Source organism: Montipora foliosa, chromosome 6, assembly GCF_036669935.1.
Source record: "Montipora foliosa isolate CH-2021 chromosome 6, ASM3666993v2, whole genome shotgun sequence".
Taxonomy (NCBI): domain Eukaryota; kingdom Metazoa; phylum Cnidaria; class Anthozoa; order Scleractinia; family Acroporidae; genus Montipora; species Montipora foliosa.
Window position 1 is genome coordinate 53,045,425 of NC_090874.1, and position 25,000 is coordinate 53,070,424.

The 25,000-nt window shown below is 40.9% G+C and overlaps 1 protein-coding gene across 2 annotated transcripts in view; it reads left to right on the forward strand.

Moving 5' to 3' along the window:
- The window catches only part of LOC138007736 (golgin subfamily B member 1-like), a 38,066-nt gene that overhangs the window by 12,156 nt on the left and 910 nt on the right, over positions 1-25,000 (forward strand). The window contains exons 11-22 of one of the 2 annotated variants that reach the window (XM_068854796.1): positions 1,168-1,287; positions 3,490-3,556; positions 3,907-9,380; positions 9,748-9,967; positions 11,737-17,361; positions 18,357-18,598; positions 19,303-20,082; positions 20,891-20,958; positions 21,089-21,137; positions 21,830-21,908; positions 22,886-22,937; positions 24,909-25,000. The exon at positions 24,909-25,000 is cut by the window's right edge and continues 910 nt beyond it. In XM_068854796.1, the coding sequence (XP_068710897.1) occupies positions 1,168-1,287; positions 3,490-3,556; positions 3,907-9,380; positions 9,748-9,967; positions 11,737-17,361; positions 18,357-18,598; positions 19,303-20,082; positions 20,891-20,958; positions 21,089-21,137; positions 21,830-21,908; positions 22,886-22,937; positions 24,909-25,000 (12,868 nt within the window). The remainder of the gene's footprint in view (positions 1-1,167; positions 1,288-3,489; positions 3,557-3,906; positions 9,381-9,747; positions 9,968-11,736; positions 17,362-18,356; positions 18,599-19,302; positions 20,083-20,890; positions 20,959-21,088; positions 21,138-21,829; positions 21,909-22,885; positions 22,938-24,908) is intronic. The other variant, XM_068854797.1, reaches the window with a different exon arrangement.

Sequence of the window (25,000 nt, forward strand, 5' to 3'; positions counted from 1 at the left end):
CCCTAGTCGTTTTGGAATTGATAACTTTATATTGTGGGAGGCCCTTCGGGTTCAAATGGATTTGAAATGATTAATTTCTTCGAAGAAGGTTTACGTGAGGAATCCAGTATTGGCGAACGGAGTTTTCGCGGAAAACCAGTTGCGCCTAACGTTAAGACATCGTGGTGTTGAATTGATATATCAAGCCCCTTACAGTCCTGAATTAAATCCTTGTGAGTTTTGTTGGTCGATGAACGCGTATTTGAGACAACCACGCACCGGTGGCTCAGTTGGTTGAGCACCGGGCTGTCACGCGGGAGGTCATGAGTTCAACTCCGGCCGGACCAACACTCAGGGTCTTTAAATAACTGAGGAGGAAGTGCTGCCTTTGTAATTGCATCTGCAAATGGTCAGACTCTCTAGTCTTCTCGGATAAGGACGATAATCCGGAGGTCCCGTCTCACAACCCTTCAATGTTCATAATCCTGTGGGACGTAAAAGAACCCGCACACTTGTCGTTAAGAGTAGGGCATGTAGTTCCCGGTGTTGTGGTCTGTCTTCTGTGGTGTATCATGTTGGGAGGGTAAAATGCTCGGAGAGGGCCGTAAGTTAGAAAACTGTAACAGGTTATTACATCTCCCTCTTTCAATAAAGATAAAACAAACAAACAAGCAACACGAACAGTTTTCAATTGACTTCACAGAACTTGCGATAATTCAACGTTTGCAAAAAAATCACGCCGGCGATACTTTGTGGATTTTTTTATTTAAAAATTAGTTTTTCCACAGCCTCTTGAATCCTTTCCAATCCAGAGTTATTATGCCGTAAATTTATATGGTAAAAAATAGAGTTCAAGGTTGTTTTGATCGGGTACAAATACCTGGAAAGGTTAACAATGGGCAGCAAGTTGACATTTGATCTTGCAACTTCCTCGGAGCAAACAGCCAATCAAAACACCAACTTTGCGTCACAAAATTGCAAAGTGGCGCGCAAATGAACAACCGGTTTCACCGTAATTTTGGTCTCAACGTTTATCGTAAAATAATCACGTAATGAAAGTAACACTTTAACTGATTGGATGGTAACCATTGTCGGGCATCTCACTTTTCGAGCTACATGTATCCCTAGTCATTTCTGCATTTTTCTGCACTTTCGAACTCTGATCCAAAAATCCCGCAATCTTTTCAGCGCTGTGAGAAAGATGAGCACTTGTTGTACCTGGAAAATAAGCTCGCCCAACAGCAACAGAACCTTCATCTGTTCAAAACAATGCTTCAACAAAAAGAAGTTTATGTTATGGAGGATGAGGTGAACATCTCCACTTCTTGCTTTTTAAAACCCATTGCGTGATGGTGTTCATGTAATCGTAATCTTTCTTTTCCTCTACAACTTTGATCTAACTTCCTCTTCCTTGAAAAATTTTCAAATCCATGTAAAACGTAAAAAAGGGACAGGCACTTCTTTTCATTTCTTAGCCCATTGGCTCCGAATTCGCGTCATTTTGGCGGGAAAAACGTGATACCGTCGTTTCAATGTCGTCGTGTCAAAACAAGTCACCAACACGGTAGCAGTTTGATCAGGAAACTGCTCAGTTACCATCAAATAGAATAACGGAGCAACCTCTGTTGCTAAGAAAGAGCAAGATTAATCGTCCGGGTTAAAGATTTTTCGCAAAAAAAAAAAAAGCCAGTCAAATCTCGTACTCGTTCTCGTCCTCGTAGTAGAATCTAAAGGTCCCTAATGTGTTCAAAAGGGATACAGCTGTCAAAGGAGGCAGAGGCATTTTTTTGTTGTTTTTTTTGGGGAGGGGGGGGGGGGGTCTGTTTGTCATAAATATATGTTTTAATGTTCTGCCTCTGTGGAGTTCTAGTAGAATTTATGTCGACCAATTGCATTCACAAGAGATGAGACCAATGAAAACATTCTGTTCATTTAACTACCAAGCCCAACTGCTGTTAATTGGTTGCAGTATCTCTATTCTGACGATGTTCAGTTGTGTTGTGGTTCAAACCAGTTCCATTTTGATTTTTTTTCTCTTATATTCGTTATCTGGCACAAATGAAAAAAACGAAACTCAACTACATAGTAGTTCGAAAAAATTTGAAACTAATATATGGCTAAACTTGAACCATAACACTTTCCTTAGCTCCTTTTTGAACCCTTCATGTACAAATCTATTAGAGATTGCACTTTTCAACGCTAAGAAGTGATTTCAGTAGCATTAGAGAGATTTATAAAACTGTTATTGTCTCCCTAATTTAATGAAGAATACAGCAACAGTGTTCGTTTGCTTCAAGCTTACGTAATTTTAGTAATGGCAAGTACTTGTCGTTTTTCCTTTACGTGTACGCATATACATTGTTACTTGCTTATCTAAATGATACAATGGAAGAACGGTCTGAAGGTGTGGAAAATTGCTCAGTCTTGCCTTCAGCAAAGTACAGACACAATTTTTTTTAAAACTTGGTTGTACTTTAAAAAAAGGTATTCAGTGGTATGCAGCTTTTCTTTTGTTGTCATTTTGTTTTCTCAGATATACATGTTATTTGCCGGCCGTATTGGGAAAACTGTACTGGAGGTCTCGAGTATGCGGCCGAGTGTCATTATCGAGACAGAGGGCACAGCCTTTTTCCCAATACGGACCGACCAAGGCCGGCAAATATCGTGTTTATTTTTTCTACGTGAAAGGGCCTAAAATGTGACAGAAAGTGATGTTAACCAAAAAGGAGCGCACTTTAAGGAGTTTAAATCAAAGCAACGCACATTCACGTTTACATTTTACGTTTTTTACGACACTTTTACGCTGTTACAAAAGGCTTGAAAAGTTGCTCAAGTTGAAAATTTCGGAGCGGTCCGTACTCGGAGTCCCGGATGGGAAAATCCCGACCCGCTGGAGCGCGCGTGATTAGCCAATCAGTTTCAGGGATTCCGGACCGCTGAGAAGCGGGAGAAAAAAAATGAAAATAATCATTGTTTGCTTGCTCCGTCTTTTCACTCCATTTGGCAATAGTGAATTGCGATCAAGCAGTGACCAGTTGTTTTACTGTCTTTTCGTTCGTTTATTCTGTAACATGTTTCCTTGGCGTGCAAGTCTTGGACGCCCTGAAGCATTCCCGGCTTCCTTCGAGTGCTTTGGCTCGTTTTGTCTTAAAACACAATCGTGATTTTCAGAATGAAACCTGCGATCAGTGTTTTCTTTTTTACTTGGCAATACGTCGTGAGAGAAAACATCATTTTGATATTTAGTTTTGCAACTCTTTTCGATAGCTTAAGTCTGCCGGTGTACTTTCACAAACACCTGCATAGCAGTTGCGAGGCTACACCATGAAAAAAACAGCATTAGGCCTTTCAACTCGTACATTTTGTGAACTTCTTGCGCCACTTCTTGCGCGTGCATTTTCGGGCTGTACTGTACTGTCGCTTTTCGTTATTTTTGGCTATGCTTTAGAGTCTTATAGTGACTTTGCATATGCTAATTGTGATTTAACAGAGATTTTCTTCTTTTTGCAGAATGAGTTGCATTTAGAGTTGGAATCGTTGAGACAGCTAGTTGCAGAGGAAAGAGAGAAAAGTATTGGTGAGTATTTGTTTGCGTTTTCTGTACTTCCAGCTGGCTATAATCCTATTGTCCAGGAGATATACTTAAATTCTGTGAACACATCTAAAAACAGGCATTCCCTCCACGACTTGAGACTCAATATAACGGATCCCCCCCCCAAAAGAAAAAAAAAACAAACAAACAAAAACAAAAAAAAAACGCTTTGGGTTTGAGATACGGTTGGGTTATCTGAGATCCTCGTGAAAAACATTGTGTTAAGGGAGGCCGAAAAGTGGGTATTGTTGGCCTTCTTTTCAACTTATGGTCCAAAACTGTTTTTGTCCAGGATTGTGGAGTTAAATTACTAATGAGCCAAAAATATTTTCCAGATCTTAGTGGCCAACTAGAGCTGAGTCGAGAGGAGTGTGTGAAGCAGTCACAAAATGTAGAAAGCCTAAAGAAGGAGCTTGAACAAAACAAGAGTTCCATGGAATCTCTGGAGCTTCAAGTCCAACAGAGCACTCAAAAACTCAACAAGGATCTCGAAAACAAAGATAAAGAGATAAGCAGTCTTCAGGCAGCATTGATGGAGAGTAGCACGGGTTTCGAGATGTTAAACTCGAGCTTCTCAGAGACAACCAGCCAGGTGGAACAACTTCAGGAACAACTGGCTACCAAGGAAGCTGAGGTGGAAGGGCTGAGAAAAGAGATGGTCGAGCAGGAGACAAGCCTCGAACAGCTCAAGGGAAGTTATACAGAAGTCTGTTCCACTGTCAACGAAATGCAAGCTGTATTGTCAGGTAAGGAAGAATCGCTCACGGCAATGCAGGCTACCAATGACCAACAAAGTGTAGAATTTGACTCGTTGCACTCTAAACACGGTGCATTGGTGAAAGAGGTCCAGACGCTCAGAAGAGTTGTTGAAGACAGGGAAACAGAAATTGGACGTCTCAAGGCTATGACTGGTGAGAAAGATATGAGTTTCGAGCAACTGAGCACAAGTTTGATCGAGTCCGCTTCTCAGTTGAAAGGTCTCGAAGAAATTGTTCAGGCCAAGGAATCTGAACTGAAGGCTGTGCAACAGAACTTTCAAGAACAAGCTCTTAGTTGTAGAGAACTGACGCAAGTGGCATCGGAAAATGCCAATCAGCTTCAGGTATTGCAGGAAGCACTTGTTGCAAAAGAAGATGAGATAGTGGATCTTAAGTCTAAATTGGAAGAACAGGAAGCCTCTTGCAAGGAGCTGTCCACTAGGTGTGATGAGTCGGTGATGAAATCACGAGAACTTGAAGGAATTTGTGCGTCAAAAGATGTTGAGATGAAAGCAATGAAAGCTGCTTTGGACGAGCAGGGATTACAAAATGAGCAATTAAGTCAAAGCTCCTCCGAGTCAGCGAAGTGCGTAAAGGAGATGCAAAATAGTTTGGCTGAGAAAGAGGAAAAGTTCAATGTGCTCCAGGCAAGCTTAGAGGAGACGAATGCAACTGTCGAAAAGCTTATCTTGGATTGTTCACACAAAGATGCTAGACTCGTTGACCTTCAAGAGCTGCTCCAGGCAAAAGACGAATGTGTTCAGTCTCTGGAAAACACCTTTAGACAGAAAGAGGAAGAGCATCAACAACTTAAGTCTACATTCAATGAGGCAAACAGCCACTTAGATAATATAAAACAAGACGTTAAAAACAAGGATGGGGAGATCAGCTCTCTTAAGGAACATGTTGGAGTTCTGAAGTTAGATTACGAAGAAATGAGGTCTAGCTTCTGTGAAGCTAGTTCCCAGATGAAAGAGATGCAAGATTTGCTTGCGGCCAGGGAGTCAGAGTTGACTGTTCTTAGGGCCAGCATGGACGACCAAGGATCAAGCTATCAAGAACTGACATCACGCTTGGCAGAGCAGAGTTTTCAGATGCAAGAACTAAGTAGCACTTTGACCAACAAAGAGGGTGAGATCAGTGACCTTAAATCAACTTTGGAAGCAGAATTAGCGCGATATAATGACCTGGAATCGAAACACAATTCTGATGTTTTGCAACTGGAGGAAAATGTTGCAGAAAAAGACAGCGAAATCGCATCTTTACGCTCAGACGTTAAAGCACGTATTTCTACCCTCAGTGAGCTCAGCGCATGCTATGAAGAAGCATCCTCGAGTGTTAAAACACTTCAAGAAGTCATTAAAGGGAAAGAAATTGAATCAATTAATCTTAAGGCTTGTCTTGAGGACGAAGCATTGAGTTTGAAACAGGTGACAGACAGCTTTCACAAAGCGGAAGCTGAGGTTCGTCGGTTACAGTCATTGTTGGACGAAAAGCTAGCAGATCTGGAGCAGTCACGTATGTGCTTTGCTGAAAACTCCAATCGAGTAAATGAGCTTCGAGAAATGCTCAAGAATAGAGAAGAAGATAATAACCTGTTGCAGGCTAATATTGGGGAACGGAACCTGCTTGTTGAGCAACTCGAGTCGCGCCTTGCTGAAATGACTTCCTTGACAACTGAACTACAAAAAAGGTTAAACGAAAAGGCGGAGGAGACCGACTCGTTGAATTTAAGCCTGAACGAACAAACCTTCTACTTTGACTCCCGTGTAAGTGAATTGCGCGAAGAAGTGCATGATCTGCAGGAACATCTTTCTAGCAAAGAGGAGGAGATCCTTGCCCTGCAAAATACTTTGGATGACAGAAGCACGAACATTACGAATCTTGACACAAGCTTGAATGAGACAAATACCCAACTTGAGGATCTGAAAACTCAGCTGGCTACTAGAGATAGTAAATTTGCTGCCATGAAGAAGAAAGCTCAAGCATTGAAAAAGTCCTATGATGGTTTGACTGCTGAAAATGAAAATTACCAAAAAGAGCTTGATGAGCTGAGGAAAGAAAAAGAGGTCTTCTTGGAAGAAAAAGATTCTATGGAAACATGCCTAGCGCAGCTAATTGAACACAAAAATCAGCTGCAGGTGAAAAACCAGCAAATTCTGGAGCTTGAGAACAAGCTTGGCCGAGTGGAAGAATCTCTGCAGCTTTCGAGCAGTGAGAAAGAGAATTTCGCTGCAAAGATTAGTGAGCTTCAACAGGAAGTAGATTTGTTGAAGGAGCGAACCCATCAAACTGAAGAAGAGAAGGCAATCATGGAGACATCTCTTAATCAAAACAATGAAAGAATGTCCCTGGTTCAATCTGAAAATAACAGAGTACAATCTGGTTTTGATGACGTGAAAAGGAAGCTTGATATGAAACTTCGAGAAGTTACTGATCTCAGTGAAGTTATCGAACACTTGAAGGGCGTCAACGAACAGGTTAGTAAGGCTGCCAAGGAAAGTACAGAATACCTGAATAAGGAGATTGTAACTAAGGAAAACGAACTGCTGGAAGCCTCTGAAAGTTTATCCTTAACGAAGACAATGCTCGAGGAATATCAGGTGAAGCTGCTTGAAAGTGAAAAGTGGTCGAACAAATTGAAGGCTGATTTTGAGCAAGAAAAGAGTGACTTGCAAACCCGACTCGAAGGAGCCACTACTGAAATCGTTTGTTTGAGAAAGGATCTTTCTGAAAGCACTGAGAAACAAAACTCTCTGGCTGCAGAGTTGAAACTTGTCCATATGGACATTGAAAGGACGAAAGAGGTGTTGAGAATGAAGGATGTCCAGCTGGATGCACTGCATACAGAAGTTTCTCAATTACAGAATGTCGTGAAGGAAGAACATGTTAAATCCGAGAAAGAAAAAGCGTTGGGCAATGAAATACAAGGCAAGGAACTAGAGATTTTAGAGCTTCAAGAGCAAGTAAAAGAGCAACAGCAATTATTACGTGAAAAAGAACTAGAGGTTACAGAACTTAGCAGTCTTTTATCAGAGAACAAGCAAGCTCTTAATTTAGCAAACGACAGGATCGATGAAATGAGTGCACACGAAGAAGAATTGGAGAGAACTGTTAACAAAGTCGAGGGATCGACTGCTAGTCTTCAAGCGGATCTTAGTGACGTCGCTTCTGAGTTGAGACGAGTTTCTCACGAGAAGACCGCATTAGAGTCGGAAGTGTTCGACCTCAAGGACAAACTCACCTCCGCTGATTGGGAACTAGGTGCAATTAAAGCAGACTTAACAAATGCAAGTGAAGAGATTGCCTCAAAGAATGAAAAAATTGAAAGCCTCGAGAAGGGCAAGTCTGATGTAGAAAATACACTCGACGAAATGCTGAGAGAAAAGGAGGAACTGTTTCACAGAGAATTGGAGAGGACCAGCATTGAATTGCAAAGAATGAAGGACCTTTGTAAAGAGCAAGAATCAAAACTGAATCAAATGAACAGGGAGCATGAAGAGGACATACAAAAACTAACAGCGGCTAACGAATTGGCCAGTAAGTTGAAGGAAATGGAATCTTCTTGTGATGCTCTTGAACAACACAATGAACTTCTCAAGAGAGAGTTAGCTGAAACCAATAACATGGTACAAGTGATTTCGACAGAAAAGGCTCGTTTGGAATCGAACTTGCTAGCTGCTAACGAGAGGTTGGATTCTTTTGCAAGCGAACAAGAGCGGAACGTTACAGTTTTTGATCGCGAAACAAAGGTAAACATGTCCCAAAACCAGATTTCCAGTATTCTTGAGAATATTGTCCCAGGCCAAGAAGGAGTGCTAGTTGTAGATGTGGAAAGAGAGATTCCCTTGGGCTCAACTAACGTTGAAAATTCTGAGTTTTCATCCCCTGAAAGACAACATTTCAGTCAAATTGAGCAATTGCAAATGGAAAAAGAGACCATCGAAGCTGAACTTGCTGACATTGTGTCAGAGCTGAGAAATGTGAAAGAGGCGAAAATAGGCGCAGACACAGCACTTGCACATGCAAATCAAAAGCTTAACGATTTGTCTGTGCAGCACGAATGGGTAACATCTGAATTGGAAAATTTAAAAGGGGAGTTTAGCGAACAACAAAAGGAGCTTGTAAACCTTAAACAACAACTTGAAGATGGCAGACCTACAGAGGAAAAACGTGATGGATTTGATGACAAATTACAGTTGAAGGAAGAAGACCAAAAACAAATGCAGAGTGATCTCGAGGAAGTTGTTAGCAAGAAGGTCGACGAGCTTACCGTTGCCAAAGAACTGGAGAAGGCGGAAATCGAGGAGAAATTTGCCAAGGAATTGGAAGTTACCAAGATTCATAAGGATGGAGTCATTGCCAAGTTGAAAGACAAGATAAGAGAAAAGATCGAATTAAACAAGAAAAACATTGCAGAGTTCAAACTAAAACTGGCTAATGCACAAAAAGAGAAAGAACAGGCATTGCAGGAATTGCAAGTTCAAATGGAAAATGCACAGAAAGACAGGAACGAAGCTTTAGAGGAGCTCAAGGTTCATCTGGACCAATCTCAAAGAGACAAAGAACAGGACTTAAAGGATTTTGAAGCAAAGCTCGCCGAGGCTCAGAAGGAGAAGGACAAGATGGAACAGGATCTTCGGTTCCAACTTGAACTTCAGACCCAAACAACAGAACAACTTTCGGCTGCTTTGGATCAACTCAGGGATAACAACAGATTAAAAGAGGACGAACTGGAAGCCCTGAGGAGAAAGATCTTTGATGTGGAAAACGAAGGAGAGCAGAAGGATCTGAAGTGGCAGGAGGCATTGCTGGACCTTCAAAATCTCAAACTTGAGATCGAGAAGCGTGACCAAGAGAAAGTTGATTTGGATACACGCCTGCAGGCCAGTGTTGGACAAGAAGAGTTTGACAAGTCTATCACAGACAGGAACAAACTCATTTCTAGCCTAAAGAAAAGGCTAAAGGAAGAACGAGTGGCTAAGAAGGAAGAACTTGCCAAGTTACAGGGTTCCCTTGCAGAGAAGGATGCTGACACTGAACATCTCAAGGTAAGCCCAGTCTCTCAGATCGTTCTTATTCCATGCTCCATATAGCTATTGTTTTTGAAACTCCGTTGACATTACAAAAAAAAAAAACAGAATAGAATTCTGTTGTTTGTAATTAAACAAGCTGGCTGAAATACCACAAGGAGGCGGGAGCCGCTTGTATCCGTTCCCTTACCTCTTCAAGGAGTGCATGCATAAGTTTAAAATGAAAGACCATTGCCAAAAAGTAATCATTTACAACAGCTTGATGCCAAGACTTGTTTGAAAGGCCTGTAAACCACCCAAACGGTTTTCATTGACGGTGGTACACAAGCTTTCTCCTCATGACTTGTAAGCGTTATGACGTTTTTTTCAAACTTGTCTACCTCAGGCTTTACATGCAGAGGAACTACTTGAAGTCAACAACAAGCTTCAAGTTCTACAAGAAGATAACAAAACCTTGGAGGAGAAACTGGAAGCACTGGAGCATGATCTCAGCAGTGCAGAAGATGAAATAGTGAACCTCAAAGGGGAGCAAGAAAACCTGACGAATGAGAAGAATTATTTGGTGAGGAGTCAGGAACAGCTAAAGAAAGAGCTGGAAGAGCAAGGTTAGTCTAGTCCTAACTCAATAAGCTGATTGAAAGTCGTCGACACTTATAATTTCGATATTTTCCATCCATTACTTAAATTTGGTGATGAGATACAAGTGTTCGTACTTTTGCAGCAGAGGGCTGTGTTAATACAGCTCTTGTGTAAGTGCAAATGATAGGATTCCCATTTCATCTGTGATCATTATTTAGTTGCTTCTTTAAATTTGGTACACAAAATTTGCAAGGACGGAGTCCAAACTACGAGTATACTTATTTTATCAACGAAAATGAGCAGTTTGTCTTCCGCAAGAAACCCAAGAATCATTATGAGATCTATCGATTTGCAGAATATGATTTCGGTTAAATCTCATCGAGTTTCAGAAGAATACTTTCTCTTGAAATTAAGCGCTTTGCCCTTCAACTTTAATAAATTTAATGCTTTTATGGCAGTTCAATCTATTTTTTAAAGTAAACTTGAATCCTCTGTTCTGTGGAACGTCCACTTGCCATTTCGATGTCATTTTCCAGAGTTTATCAAAGATACAGGTTGCATTCATTAGAATTTACTCGGTAACAGATCCCATTTCTCATTTAAAATAAAAGAAAACGTCATAGTGCTTGGTTTTCGTGGTTTCTCTCCTGCATAATGTTGTACTACCAAACCAGAGTTCTAAGTTATAGAGGTGTGATTTGATAGGTGAAATGCGTCACATGATCTTAGTGAATCACACACGGCTTTGCATTTGCTGTTAGCACACCAGCACCTCTGTCAGTATCCTCCAGTTCTATCTTATTTCTTGGCTCTTTGCTGGTGGCCAATTTGCCTTCATTTAAGTGTTAAGCTCATTTATATATAGCTTAACACCAGTGCTCGTCTGGCTGGGGCGGCATATCAGGTCAAGTCGAATCGAGTTGTGGCAGATCAAACCTGAAGGTAAACGGTTTCTTCAAATAGCATGACATGTCGCTTCGTTGGGTTTTTGCTCCTTTGCAGCACCATCACTTTATTTTCCGCATAACATTGTCTGCCAAAGCAATCTCAAGGCCACACAGAGATGGTCTTTGTAGTGACTGTTGATATCTGCTGAGCTGTCCATTTTAATTTTAATTCTGTTATTTAAAAGGTGAGTTGCTTTGCTTTTGTTTGTGTGCTTACATTGCTTTTTGTTCTTCATTTGTTTGGTTTTCATGTCTTAATTTTCTGTTTGCGGTTGTGCTGTTTCAATTGTTGCTATGTGTTGTTTGCTTAACACCCTCGCGAACGCTTTCAACGTAGGAATCACATGTCACAGTTCTCCGGATTTGCGCTCCTCTGTACAATTCCATTTATTCCCATACTGACTCTCATCCCCTACTGATTCTCAGTCTTATTAATATTGCCTTTACATTCATAACTTGGCAGTTTCTGTGTGGATTTTTTTCACCACTAATTATCATTAACATTGTAATGTGACTACCTAAAACATTATTTATTTAACACTCATGCTAGGCCTTCCCAGGCCCTTCGTGGAAACATTGATTTCTTTAAGTAAGTTAAATTTAAGTCCAACTCGTACGTATTCTAAGTAACTTGTTGAGTAATTTACTTAAGGCAGATGCAAATTTTCATCGCTGTTATGAAATTAGATGCTTCGAACGTCTAATTGTTAAATGTGATTACAATTCATAATAAGCTTACCACTTATACTAATGCCTGTGGATCAACATGTTTCTGTATTCTTTCCATTTTTTCTCTATATTTGTTGCTTTTGAACGCATTTACAACACATTTTCTCTTTCTTTTCCAGAAACCGATTTTACATCCAGTGTGGATGCCCTTAGCTCTCAGAAAGAGAAAGCAGACCAACGCATTGAAAAATTGCAACAGGAGGTGGAAGCTCTCGACAAAGAAATAGCGGCAAAGAACAAAGAAGAAACAAACGAACAGGAACAGAAACAGTCCCTGCTTAGTGAAGTTCAGCAACTGAGAGAAGCTGTTGAGACGCTGAAAAACAAGGACCATGAAATTGTAAGATTACAGGCGGAACTTCATCTCTTGAAGGATGAAAAACTTAAGCTTGGCCATCAGCTTGACTTGGCGAAGGAAGAACTCAAGCAATTGAAAGCAGTGAATGAACAACTCCAGACCGTAGCCTCTCCTTTGGGTGAAAGTGAATCTACTAAGGACAGTGTTTCTGAATTGGGATCTCCCACTGATGGTGTAGTTGGCACTCTCCTTCATGATCATGATATGAAAGTGGAGTCCGGAGTTGTGTCTCCATTGCAGGAAGCTATTCCCATTCCTCAACAGTCTATTTCACTGCAGATGGAACCCACCACAACACAATCCTCTATGAAGGACGCCCGTTTTGAAGAGTTAAATGAAAGCAGAATGGAACTGTCTGAGGCCCAAGCTGAACTCACGAAGGTGAAAGCCTTAAACGAGAAACTGAAAGCTAGGATTAGAGTGCTCATGAAAAAAGAAAGAGTCAAAGCTGAGTCTGTTCCCGAATACGATGCTAATGAGATACAGTCTGATATCGAGAAAGCTCGCCAAGACAAGCTTAACTTGGAGAAGACAGCCCATGAATTGCGGAAGGAACTTGTTGAGATTGTTGGTCAAAAGGACGGTATCATCGGAGATCTCAGGACAAGGATTCAGCAACTTTTGGATGAGAAGTCGAGAAACGATGTCCTTCTTGAAAAGTATGAAAAACTTGTCGCAGAGAGAGATGAGGAAATCAAGAAACTTGCTACAAATGCCGATTTGGAAGCTCAGAATCTTAAACAGAGTTATCAACACCTAGTTGAAGAAATGGATATTCTGGAGAAGAAGTTCCAAGTGGAAAGACTTGAATATGTAGAAGAATTGGAAAACACCAAAGATGGTTATGAAAAGGTCCTCAGTAAGAAGGAAGAAGAAGTTGAAATCGTCAGACGAGAAATTAGGAATGGAAAGATTGAAGTCGAACAACTTCGGCAGAGGCTTCAAGAAGCTCATCAGTCTTCAGATGAACTAAACAAGCTTAAAGCCAACTTTGATCACATTGTTTCTGGCTTGCGTGACGATCTCCAACAAGCGCTGGATGAAAAGGCCGTTGCTGATCAACTCGCCCATGAATTCCAAGTCCAACTGACGAAAACTGAGTCTTTAACAGACCAGAACGCTGTTGCTAGTGTTGAGGGTATGGGGAAAATAGATCTTGCAGCGCAACTCCTTCCTGTTCAGGAGGAGGCTGCACCCGTAAGGGATACGTTAGACAATGACACTATGGAGAACGAAGATCTTAAAAGAAGGTCAGAAGCAATTAAACAAAGAGAAAAACCAGATATAAGGACAACATCAGATAGAACACATGACAGGGTTGAAGAAAACGTTTTCCCTGAAGAGGCACTCAAAATTTCGGATGATGTTGTGTGGCTGCGAAAGGAGCTTAAGGAAACGTTAGACCTGAATAGTAAACTAAAGGAAGCACTTAAGAAAAAGAGAACAGGTACAAGGTCTAGGAGTTCAAAGGAAGAGGAAATGTCTGATGAAACAAGGGATGAACTGGAGAGAATCCGAGCTGCTAAAATTGACAGCGATAAGCAAATGGCGGATCTTCGCCTGGAGCTTGATGATTTTGTCCACGAGAAAGAAAGAATCGTTGCTGGCCTCAAGTTCAAGATGGAAAAGGTATTGGAGGAAAAAGAGCGCGCTAACAGTTTGATCGAAGAGCATGAAAAACAGCTGCTCGAAAAGGATAATGTACTTCAAGACCTGACAGAGAAATTTGAGTTGCTGAATTCGGACAATGAAGCCTTGAAAAAAGATTTGGAAAACATGGCAGAGGTCAAATCGGAACTGCAACTTACTGTGCACGCAAATACGGAATTGGAAAATCATCTTCAATGCAGCCAATCACTTGTCATGGAAAACACTAAAAGAATATCCGAATTGGAGCGTGAACTGGAGAATAGAATTGAGAAACATCTCAAAGAAATCAAGGAGATAAAACAAGAGCATGACGAAGTATTGTCTGTCAAGCAAAAAGAAGCTGATGAAGCTATTTTGGAGCTTAGACAAATCAACACAGAGCTGCAAGATAATCTTCAATCTATTAGTGATAGAAGCGATGTCATGGAAAGAGAGTTGGTGCAAACTAAAGCCAAACTGGAGCAAGTTGTGCAAGACTCGTACCCAGTCACTGAAGAAAAGGAACGGAAGATTCAGAAGCTTTTGTCTGAAATAGAAGACAGACGAATGGAAACTGACAAAACCATAGCGGAGTTGGAGAGAAGTGAGAGTATGTTGCAAGAGCAGGTTCGCGTGCTAGAGGTATCAGGTACGGAACTAAAGGAACAGTTTGAAGAGATTCACACAGAGATGGAGAACCAGAGGCTGCAGTTTCAGCGAAACAGGGAGGAAAAGGAAATTGAAATGCGAGACGAAAGAGAGGGTCACCTGCAGCAAATACAAGAGCTCGAAGCGAGGCTCGAAGAATTGTCTTCACGAAGTCAGAAAAGTATTAGTGTACTAGAAGAAGAACTTGCCAGTGCGAAAGATGAGATCGAGAGTTTAAAAGAAAAAACCCAAATTGCGGACAACGAGAAGCAGGGTATAGAGAAACTACGTAGCAATTTCGACAATATTATATCAGGTTTACGGGAAGATCTTCAGCAGGCAATCAGCGGTAAAAAAGCAGCAGACGAACTCGCCCATGAGTTTCAAGTTCAGCTTGAAAAAATGAGGAAGTCAAATCCAGGCCTTTCCAAGAAAATTGATACAAGTCCACCGCTGCAAGAAAACAAGATTTCGGAAATGCTGGAAGCCGCACAGCGCGAGGAGGCGGATTTGAGAGCGGCCCTTGAAGCAACTGTGAAAGAAAAGGATGCGATGCAAGCTCGAATTCATGATTTTGAGCTCTTGCTTGCAGCGAAGAATGGAAAAGAGGCCTTCTCTGGGGACGATGCTAACTTAAAAGATGTTAACAAAGACATTGTCGAAAAAGTGGTCGAAGAGGTCATTTTGAAGAGTTCTGAAGGCAATCAAGTTTGTGCTCCTCCGGCGAGTGAAACGGAAGTTGAATTAGAAAACTTAAAGAATGAACTGCAACGTGTGAAGATCTTAAATGACAAGATGAAGGCAAAGCTTCGAACCGTGATGAAAAAGAGGAGGGTAAAATCGGACTCTGTTGACGAGGGTACAATTGTCCGAGATGAATTGCAAACTGAACTTGAAAATGTTCGTCAAGAAAAGCTTGAAAGTGAAAAAACGTGCCAGGAATTGAGAATGGAACTCGATACCTTTGTGCGCGAAAAAGAGAAAATAGTAAATGAGCGCAAAACGAGAATCGATGAGTTGACTTCACAGAATGAAAAGACTAGTGCTTCAGTTAAAGAGCTTTTGGCGCAAATTTCAGAGAAAGACGGACAACTGCTTGCGTTGATGAATGACGTTCGGGCTGTGGAAAGTGACAATGATCAAGCCTGGAAAAACGTTGAGGATCTGAGAGGTGAAAATGCAAACCTTTGTGCCGAAATAGACGACCTTGTCGTCCAAAGGAAAGAAAGCGAAAAAGATTTTACTGCCCTCAAAGTTTACTATGAACGTTTGATTGAAGAGTATGGCTTTCTTTTAGATAAGAAGGACAAATCAATTGCTGACCTTGAAGCTCAGTTAGAAGATCTTACCGGAAAATATAAGACGGAACTAAGAGCCACAAGGGATCAGCACAAGGAAATAATTACACAAATTCAAAACCATGCTAACAATCTGGAGAGGGAGTGTTTATGGGCCACCAAAGAAATCGAGCAGTTGAGAAGCCAGTTGAGTGATCTCAAGAACGAAAGAGAGGACGTCCATAAACTCAAGGAGGATTTTAATCACATTGTTTCAAGTCTTCGAGAAGATCTCCAGCTCGCTCTTGATGGGAAGGCGGCTGCCGATCAAATTGCCCATGAATTTCAGGTGCAATTGAAGCATTTGGAGAGGGTATCAGGCACTGCAGACCCCCAGTTTGAGGATGTTGCGGTCGATACGTCAGATACAATACAGACGAGAGAAGTGGAAGCTCAAGAAAAGTTGAATGCAGTGAAAAGTGAGGCTGATAATTTGCGGAAAACTTTAGAATCTTTTCGAGAGGAGAAGCAGCAGTTGGAGAATAAAGTACGTAGTTTGGAAAGCGAACTTCAAGAGATGAAAACCGCGAAAGTCAACACTGGAGAAGAAAAAGAACATGTTCAGTCATCAGAGGAAATGGTTCTTAGCGAAAGTGAGACATTGCTTGGCGCAGCACCTCCACAAATTATTTCGCTTGACAATTATGAGAGGGAAGATATTCAAAAGGTCAGAGATGATTTGTCTAAAGTGCAGGGCGAACTGGACAAGGTAAAGTCAGTCAATGAACGCCTGAAGACCAAGTTAAAGACATTGATGAGGAAGACAAAAGAAGGAAAGGTTGAAGCGAATGAGGCAGAGAGCGGGAAGGAACTTCATGCTGAGCTGGCTAAAACGCGCCAAGAAAAATTGGACATTGAACGAGCAGCACAACAATTAAGAGTTGAATTGGATGAAATCGTCAGAGAAAAGGAAAGAATGGTCAGTGAGCTCAAGACAAAGATTCAGCAACTGCTGACAGAAAAAGAAGAGATCAATAGCTTGTTGGAAAATAATGAGAAGCTGCTCCTGGAGAGGGACGCAGCGATCACGAGCTTTGCGGGGCAGTTGCAGTCACTAGGTGACGAACACGAGCATGTCAAGCAGGCTCTTGCTTTAGCGAACTCAGAAAACGTTAATCTCAAGGCATTTTTGGAACAACTCCAGTTGCAGAAGGTTAAAGCTGAAAGGGAACTGCAAGCAGCGACGGTGGAATTAGAGCGGTTACTTGAAGGTGATCGACCCTTGCTGGAGGAAAAAGATCAACGAATTGCCAATCTGGAGGCAGAGTTGTCCAATCAGAAACAACTGTTTGCTGCTGAAATGGGGGCGGTGAAAAATCAATACGATGTTGTCGTATCGGAGCAACAAAACTATGCGAACAATCTGGAGCAGACCTTAACCTCTGTAAATGTGGAAAAAGAGCAACTGAATTCACGCGTTAATGCCCTGGAAGAAAGGCTCGAAGATATAGACAAACTAAGGACAAATTTCAATCACATCGTATCTGGTCTCCGAGAAGACCTACAATCAGCACGTGAAGGTAAAAATGCCGCAGAGGAAATAGCATACGAGCTTCAGGTGAAAATGAAACGGTTACAAAAGTCCTCCTCGTTGTCCGAGTCGGAAGTGAGCGATGCCTGCATTGGCACGGAGGATACGAATTTTCACGTATCACCAGATAAGGATGGGGAGCGCGAGGAATTGCACACAGCCTTACGTCACCTTAAGGAAGACAAATGTGAATTGGACGAGCAGATTGTGGCACTCGACGACGTCCTCAAAGACACAGAAGGTAATTGCAAAATTATTAATCTTGATTGTAGTCAACGAAATGTATTATTGAAAAGTACTAACGCCAATATGAGAAATGAAACCTTATCAGTTGTTTTAAACTGGAGTTTTTTGAGTTTTCTGTCTTTATTTGATTGTGTGCTCAAACGTTGCTCGTGGTTTGGACTGATAGCCAATGGGGCAACTGGAGTCAGGCCTTCGCTACTGCAGGTAGACAGGCGAACTCTGCTGGTCCTTTAAGTTGGACGAACCCTACCATTTACTGCCTTTTGTTATTTTCTAACGCGGGACCCTTCTTTCCTCACGTGCGGTAAACCCCTCGTTGGACTGGCATCCCTTCCAGGTTGGGAGGAGCAGCAGCATATTTTCTATATGATAGAACCACCGATTGTACGGTCCAGCCTTTAAAGAAGCAACCCTCTCTAGATTGTAGACTTGAGAGAAAGAGCGAGCGTGTAACCCCCTGTTTTATGGACTGCAGTATTTCTATCATTATATTTACTTCACTATAAATCTTATCACCTGTAGTCAAAGATGTTTTTGAACGGTGCAGGTCGTTAAAGATTCCTTTCATTTCAAAGTTTCGGAGAGTTCGTTTGAGTTAATACTTAAATCTTAAATAACTAACAAATTGTTTGTTACCAAAATTTCTGGCCATTCCACTTATTAAATTTTAAGTCATGAAATCAAAAAATAAGTCGGAGGAGAGTCAATATCTTTAATGTCATATTTCATCAGTAAGGACTGTTTTCTCCTCAATGTTTGGATTCAAACATGCTCAGAATCATTTTATAGATTTCAACGAAGCAAAGAATACGTCAAGTTCCTTTTTTGATATTATGGGAATATTTGTCACACGTGCGTGTACCAGCGACCAACTAGCTCCCCTGCATCAGCTTCTCATTTTTCTGTTATACCCATCCGTAAATGTTTTCTGTTGTAACTTACGAATTACACAACAGTGTCTTGTAAACTAAAAATTTCTTTTATTCTAAGATAATCTGGAGAAAAAACAAAAAGAAGTTGAGAATTTGGAAATCGAAATTGAAAGGCTGACCACGGAACATGCAAACACTACGGAGCAACTGATTTATCAAGTAAACCAGTCTGCAAAGGAAAGTGAGGAGATGAAACAGCAAATGCAAATGCGCACCGACGCTGTCGTGATGCAGAAGAATAACGAACTTGATCAGCTTAAAGAGCAGTTCGCCTTACTGGAGGAGAATAACATAAAAGAGGTTTGTACCGAGGGGAAGTTCTTGAAGCCAACTACTTCAGTCGCTGCCGTTGGTGGTTGAAGTGTTTTAAGGGCGGTGCCTACTAATTCAAAGGTATTTTTGCATTTTACACGGTTTACTGGATATGCGCGAAAAGCAGATCTTAAAATTGGGGGTAACCACCTATTTTTCAAAGATAATTGATCAACAATATTTGTAAAAAGCTCTAAATTACAAAGGTATGTGTGGCGTTGTTTTCCAAATTGAAGTTTAATTATCTCTGAAAAATGCGTGGTTATCCCCAATTTTCTTTTTGGATTCCAAGAGCACTTAATACGTTTGGCTTTCTCCGCATAGTTTTAAACCACGCAAAAATTTCTCCGTCTTAATAAGCACGAGTATCTCGAAATGTGCAGAACGCATGCGCAATAACGATAGTAGGCACCGTCCTTAAGTTTCTTACTAAACATTTTCCCAACCGATGGTTTTGGTAAAAAACTCGGTTACCCCTAGATTCTAGGAGTAATGATTACCAAATAAGTCGATTAGCTTAGATTAAGTCAACTTTCAGTTATATGTTGAAATTGGTGTATCGGCTGGCTCGCACTCCTCAGTCGGTCGCATGTATTTGCTTACAGTGTCTCGGTAATTTTTGGCTGTTTTCACTGCTGTGTTGTTTTTCAACAACGGCTGTAGGGCACTCAATTGCAGCTCTTTTGTTGCAGAAGGAACAGCTGAAAGGCGAGCTTGCAGAGAAACTTCAAATCATAGAAAAACTCCACGAAGAAATTGGTCAGTTTAGAGCTGGACTGGTCAATAAATCCGATGAAGAAAAGCTGTACGAAGAACTTGAAGTGAACTATCAGATGTTGGAAACAGGGAACAAGAAACTTCGACAGGATTTGTACTTGACCATGAAGGAGAAAGAAAATTTACGTTTGAAACTCAGGAAGGACTATGATCAAATTCTAAATTCCCTCAAGCTCGAACTAGAGCAGAGCCGGCAACAAAATCTGGAGAAAGAGAAATACATCCATAATCAAAGAATGGAGGTGGAAAGTTTGGTAAGGGATAAAGACTCCTTAATTTCTAGGCTACGAGAAACAGGAGAGGTTACCAGAGAAAGTCTTCAAAGGACAGAAGTTAATGGTCCAGAAGGTGATGAAGTGATCGAGCTAAAGAACGAGATAAACCTTTTGCGAAGAGAATGTCAAGAATGCAGGGTGGAAAAAGACAACTTGTACGATAAATTTCACGAAGTAGTCGAATCGCTTCGAAAAGAACTAGAGCAATCGCTCAACGAAAAGGAGAATCTCTCTCAAAAGATTCAGGAAACGTTAAATCAAAACCGCGATCTTCAGCAGACGTTGATTGAGAAGCAGTCTTCGCTGACCAAAGCAAAAGTGCAGTTCGAACACATTGGGAAGGGCTGGAGAAGTGACCTTGAAGCTGCAAGGGCGGAAAAGGAACAATTGCAGAGACGACTTGAGGAACGCGCAAACCAGGTAAATGAAAAGCGTTTGAATGTACTGTAAAAGCTCGGCGAGGATATTTTCCAATTCCTAATCAAAACAGGGTTAGCTGACTGATGAACGTACTCCCCTTCAACCATGATTTCGGGATTCGATGTCAGATATCGATATTAAATTGTCAGAATATCAGACTGCTGTCCTGAATATCCAAGATGAAGGTAATCTCAAAATAGGATGATGTGAAAGTATCAAAACTCCTGTCGGGAATATCATAGCTGTCAGTAAATCAGTATCAAAATGTGATAATATTAAAATAATACCAAAACTGTCACGGATTAATAGAATAGGTACAAAATGATCGGGACATGGCTGTTTGGACGATTCAAAATGTCAATTTCAGTTGTGCTTTATTTCTTTTACATGGCAAACTACTGGAAATCTCATCCTTGTTGCACGAAATTCTATCGTAGTTACTGGGTTGAACCGAGGAGTTCAAAGACTACATTGTACTCCTGAGAAGGATGTTTTACACAACCAGAGCGGAATTCATTCTCGGACTCGAAACTTCCGCTCTAGTTGTCGAATCGTCGGCTGACACCAACAACAGTTGTTATGAGGACTACTCTCATTCGGACGATCTTTCTTCTTGAGGTTTTCAAATTCTATCACGAACGAGCTAAGGGAAACTACGAGTGAAATGTATGAATTCTTCTACCAGAAATATACGTAATTCTATGGAAACCCAGTTTTGATTTCTATCACGTAGCGCCCCGTTACATATTACTATTTGCTACCAATTTCCAACAATAAGGTGAGTGTTTGGGTTTTTTTTTGTTTACAGAGTGTGGCTATCGATATGCTTTCCGAAGACGAAGAATCGATGGAAACCATAGAACAACTGAGATTAAGGTTTCGGATGCTCTGTTATCTCTTCATTTTTGTCATTTATTGCTTTCACGTGTACTTTTCTAATTTTTAAATTGTAAGCTGCATATTTTTCACTCCGATAATAAATATCACTTTCCCAATCCTTTTTTAGGTTGCAGGAGATGGAGGAATTGTATGCTGCCAAATGTCGTGAAAGCGAGGTAGGGGACATTTCCTAACTTTCGGCGTGGTCTCCTGGTTTGCTTCTTTTTTTTTTTTTTTTAGCGGAACCTTGTGACCTTTGCCCAAACTGAAGGTGGACATCTGACAATTACACGGTGCAGTTTTTCCTATCTTTATGTCATCAGTGCGCCACTGCAAAAAGAACCCCATTGACTGATCAGTTATCTGACAGGATAAAGCTTTAGTTTAGTTTTTTTTGTTCTCATCCCGCAGCTTGATTTGTTTGTCGATCTGACATGGATTTCGTTGATAGAAGAAAGTGTACAATGCGGGAGAACACATACCTAAACACTCTGGTTTTTTAAAAATCTTTTCAAGGTTCACGTCGTGAACCTTGAAACCAAGTGTTAAGCGTCTTCTGAATTGAACTGTTCGACGAAGTCCTGAACAAGAGCCGAGGAAAATGCATTTGACCTGTATTTGTAAATAAAATAAAAATAAAACAACAGAGAGTTTGCCTTGCGCTAGGAGACTTAATCCATGGTCCACTTTGACTCCAAAGTTGGTTTGACTGTTTTCAACAATAACAACGGATTACACAAAGCTCAGCAGTATCTCAGCAGCATTAGCAGCATTGCTGTTGTCTTCACTGATCAGTTGTTCGGAATTCACTGAAATTAAGCGCAGTTTTTTTTCTTTCATTTCGTTAATGTTCTTTCTTTTGTTGTAGGTATCCTTGGATATTGAAGATATCGGAAGTCCATCCAAGGAATTTCCAACGAAATATCCTTATTCTTCCCAACGTTTCAGTAAGTGCCAACCCTAAACTGCTTAAGGTGATTCCTCAGAAAAAAAAAGGGTTTGGAACGATTTTCTTGAAGCTTTCCCTGAATGTTCCCTACTAGTCCTTGTTTTGAGAACTACAATAAAAAAGATAACCATCGTAGCTGTCTATCTCGATTATCGTAGAACGAAACAACAAAATTCGCCATGTTCTCGGAATGCGCGCGCTTATTCGCAAACAGATAATTATGGGTCATTCACAACTTTTCTCGCGTGCAACACTGAGGAATCACCTTAAACATGGGTGAGGGCTGGCTGGATATGAAGTGATAGATAGCCGACGAAGCCGTAGCGCCGAGTTGGTTACGATCATTTCATATCCAGCAAGCCCGAGTAGAATAATTGTTTTATTAAAAACTCCAGGATCAGCAATTCTTCCACGTTGATTTGGTTTGGCACGAAATGGCAAAAATGTTCGCTTTATTGCTGACGCGTTCCTTGACCATACTAGGTACAGCATGTATATGAACTGATAGTCTGTGTCGGGCGAGCCAATAAAAATGTTGGAAATCTGATATCCTTTCAGTTTTTAATGAAAGAGAAATATCCCCTATAACCCTCTGCTTTGGGCAAACTCTTCCAAGCTTGACTGATAATCAACTGAAGATGTCGTTCAAGAATCACAGCAAACATAGACGAAAAGACAAAAGTTACTTAGGATCTTTAAAAGAAGAAATACAAACGACAGATTATCCTTAGGGGTTTAACAGTTTTTTTCCAGAGCTCTACATGTATCCACGGTCGATTGATAAATTATCTGACACCTTTTTACGCGCGTCTTCGTATTTAAATGCTTTCTTACGTCAGTCTTACTACTTTTGTCTTTTGTTTGTCAACGCATAACACGAAATATGTCATAAACCACAAAGAGAAGTTATTGAAGTGATCCTCGCCGGTTTGTGGTAGTATGATAACGTTCTTTTCTTTTTATCTTAATCCAAAGGTCGTCAATCCAGCTCCTTTAGTAGCCATTTGGGGCGCCTTTTTAAGAGAGGGTATGTGTTAACACCTCTTTATTGTTTTTTTTCCTTTATCACCATGCCGAGAACTGGCCTGCTGTTTAGATTGGGGGACCAGGGGCCCGTTTCTCAAAAGTCCCGAAAACCGCTTGTTCGGGAAAGCTGATCTTTTAACATGATTTCAAGGTCACAAAAAGAAAAATAACTGTGAAGTTTGACGACTTAAATCCTCTCTGTTCTTGAGATAAAAAGGGAATTGTGCCACCCGAAAACAGCCCGTAAAGTTTCGGGACTTCCGAGAAACGGCCCCCTGGCCTTACAAGACACGCTCGATTGCTTAAATGTCTTAACACGAGCTAAACCGATTGAAATAATTAGCAAGAGACTCATGCCTCTCACCAGCGTGGTCGTAGGCTGAATGACTGCAAGCTTTGCTAATTGTTCGGAAAGGCTCACGAAGGCAATTAAAAAGTTGGAGATTGCGTCCAAAGTTACTTGTTTTCCTGTCGTTGTGTTAGCCTTTTCTTTCTACGCCGCTGTTCAGTGTTACCTAGGAGAGCAAGAGTTTTCTTGGGGCGTAGACGACTTGCTCTTTTGTTTGCCATTTTGGTTCACTAAAGCCCTGTTTTTACCCCAGGTGCAACACGATCGTTTGTAATTGTTTTGAATCTCGAATAGCGTATCCTGCTTGGAAAGGAAAGGAAAGGAACTTTATATAAGTGTGTAGTCGTTCTCGCGCTGGAGCACAAATTTTGGACGCTGTAAACTGAAATTAACAATTGACGCAATTCAAGTCAAATGTTGGTTTGTTTTTTTTTTTTTTTTTTGGCCAACTATTTTTGTCGCGCCAGTTAACAAGAAACATCGCCATTAGCCTGATTGCGTGTGGTTTACCGGGTGATTTTAGCAAGCGAAACTATTAAAATTACCCTTTATTTTTATGGAGTCGACTGATTTAGACATTAGGGAGCTTAAGATCTACGACGACGACGTCGACAAAAACGCCAGAAAACAATGATATCATTGTGGCACGGATTTTAGCTCATATTTTTGCGGTTCTCTGCGTGACGACGACGTGAATTCACTAAATTTTAGGTTTTGATGACAACGTGAGCATGCAACAGAGAATCTTTCATTCTCTATTTTCAGTCTGAAACCGCTCGAAGCAATTTATTTTTAGGATACTTTGCCCACATTGTACGACGTGAACACGATGGAATAATCGCGAAAAACTTTTACAAGAGCATAATTCTATTTTGAGGTGACGTTTTCGTCGACGTCGCCGTCGTAGATCTTAAGCTCCCTATTGGAGAATCACCGGAGTGGTATTTTTACGGTTCGGCCGTCAGCAAGATAAATGGAATAATTCTGAAGCATACGAGCTAGGTCACATTGTTTCAGTGCTGAAATGTATGGCTTACTTTAAACTTACTTTTCCTTTGCCAGTTTCCATTAGTTAGGATACCTGGAACGCAGAAGTCAAATGCTTTTGTAAAGATGCTTTTGCTCAAAAGAGTGGTAGAGTTTGCTGTCTTTGTGGAGCGGCGAGCATAACCTGTTCGCCGTGGCAATCCGTCATGTTCGATACTATTCGACTTCAAATAGAAATATTTTAAACAAATACAGACAAAATACGTACTACGATAAAACTATGAGATGATAAATGGAGATTGCATTCAAATCAGGACTTGAAAGATTTATCGACGGATGGCTTTTGACGAAGATTCTGAAAGGCAATCTGAGATTTTTCGAATTTTTGTAATTTCGTGATACATGTACACGAAATCATGCGGGCGCGTGATGCATTCAGGGTGAAAATGAGGATTAATTGGCGTAGTGTGCGCCTCTTTGTAACCTGATCAGTTGGATGCACGCGCAGTGTAATTGTTACAAGCTTGAAACATGTTTTAACGACTCCACTTTAGTGAACATTGTACATGTATTATCCACGCATTTGGTTCCCGTGAGTTTATCTTGATATATCTGATATTTTTCCTATCTTTTCAGGTCTCTCATCTCACTGAATTCGCCGCGTGGTCTTCGAAAGGTGGCCTTGGCGTTGTATCTTGTTTCTCTTCATCTGCTTGCCTTCATGTACA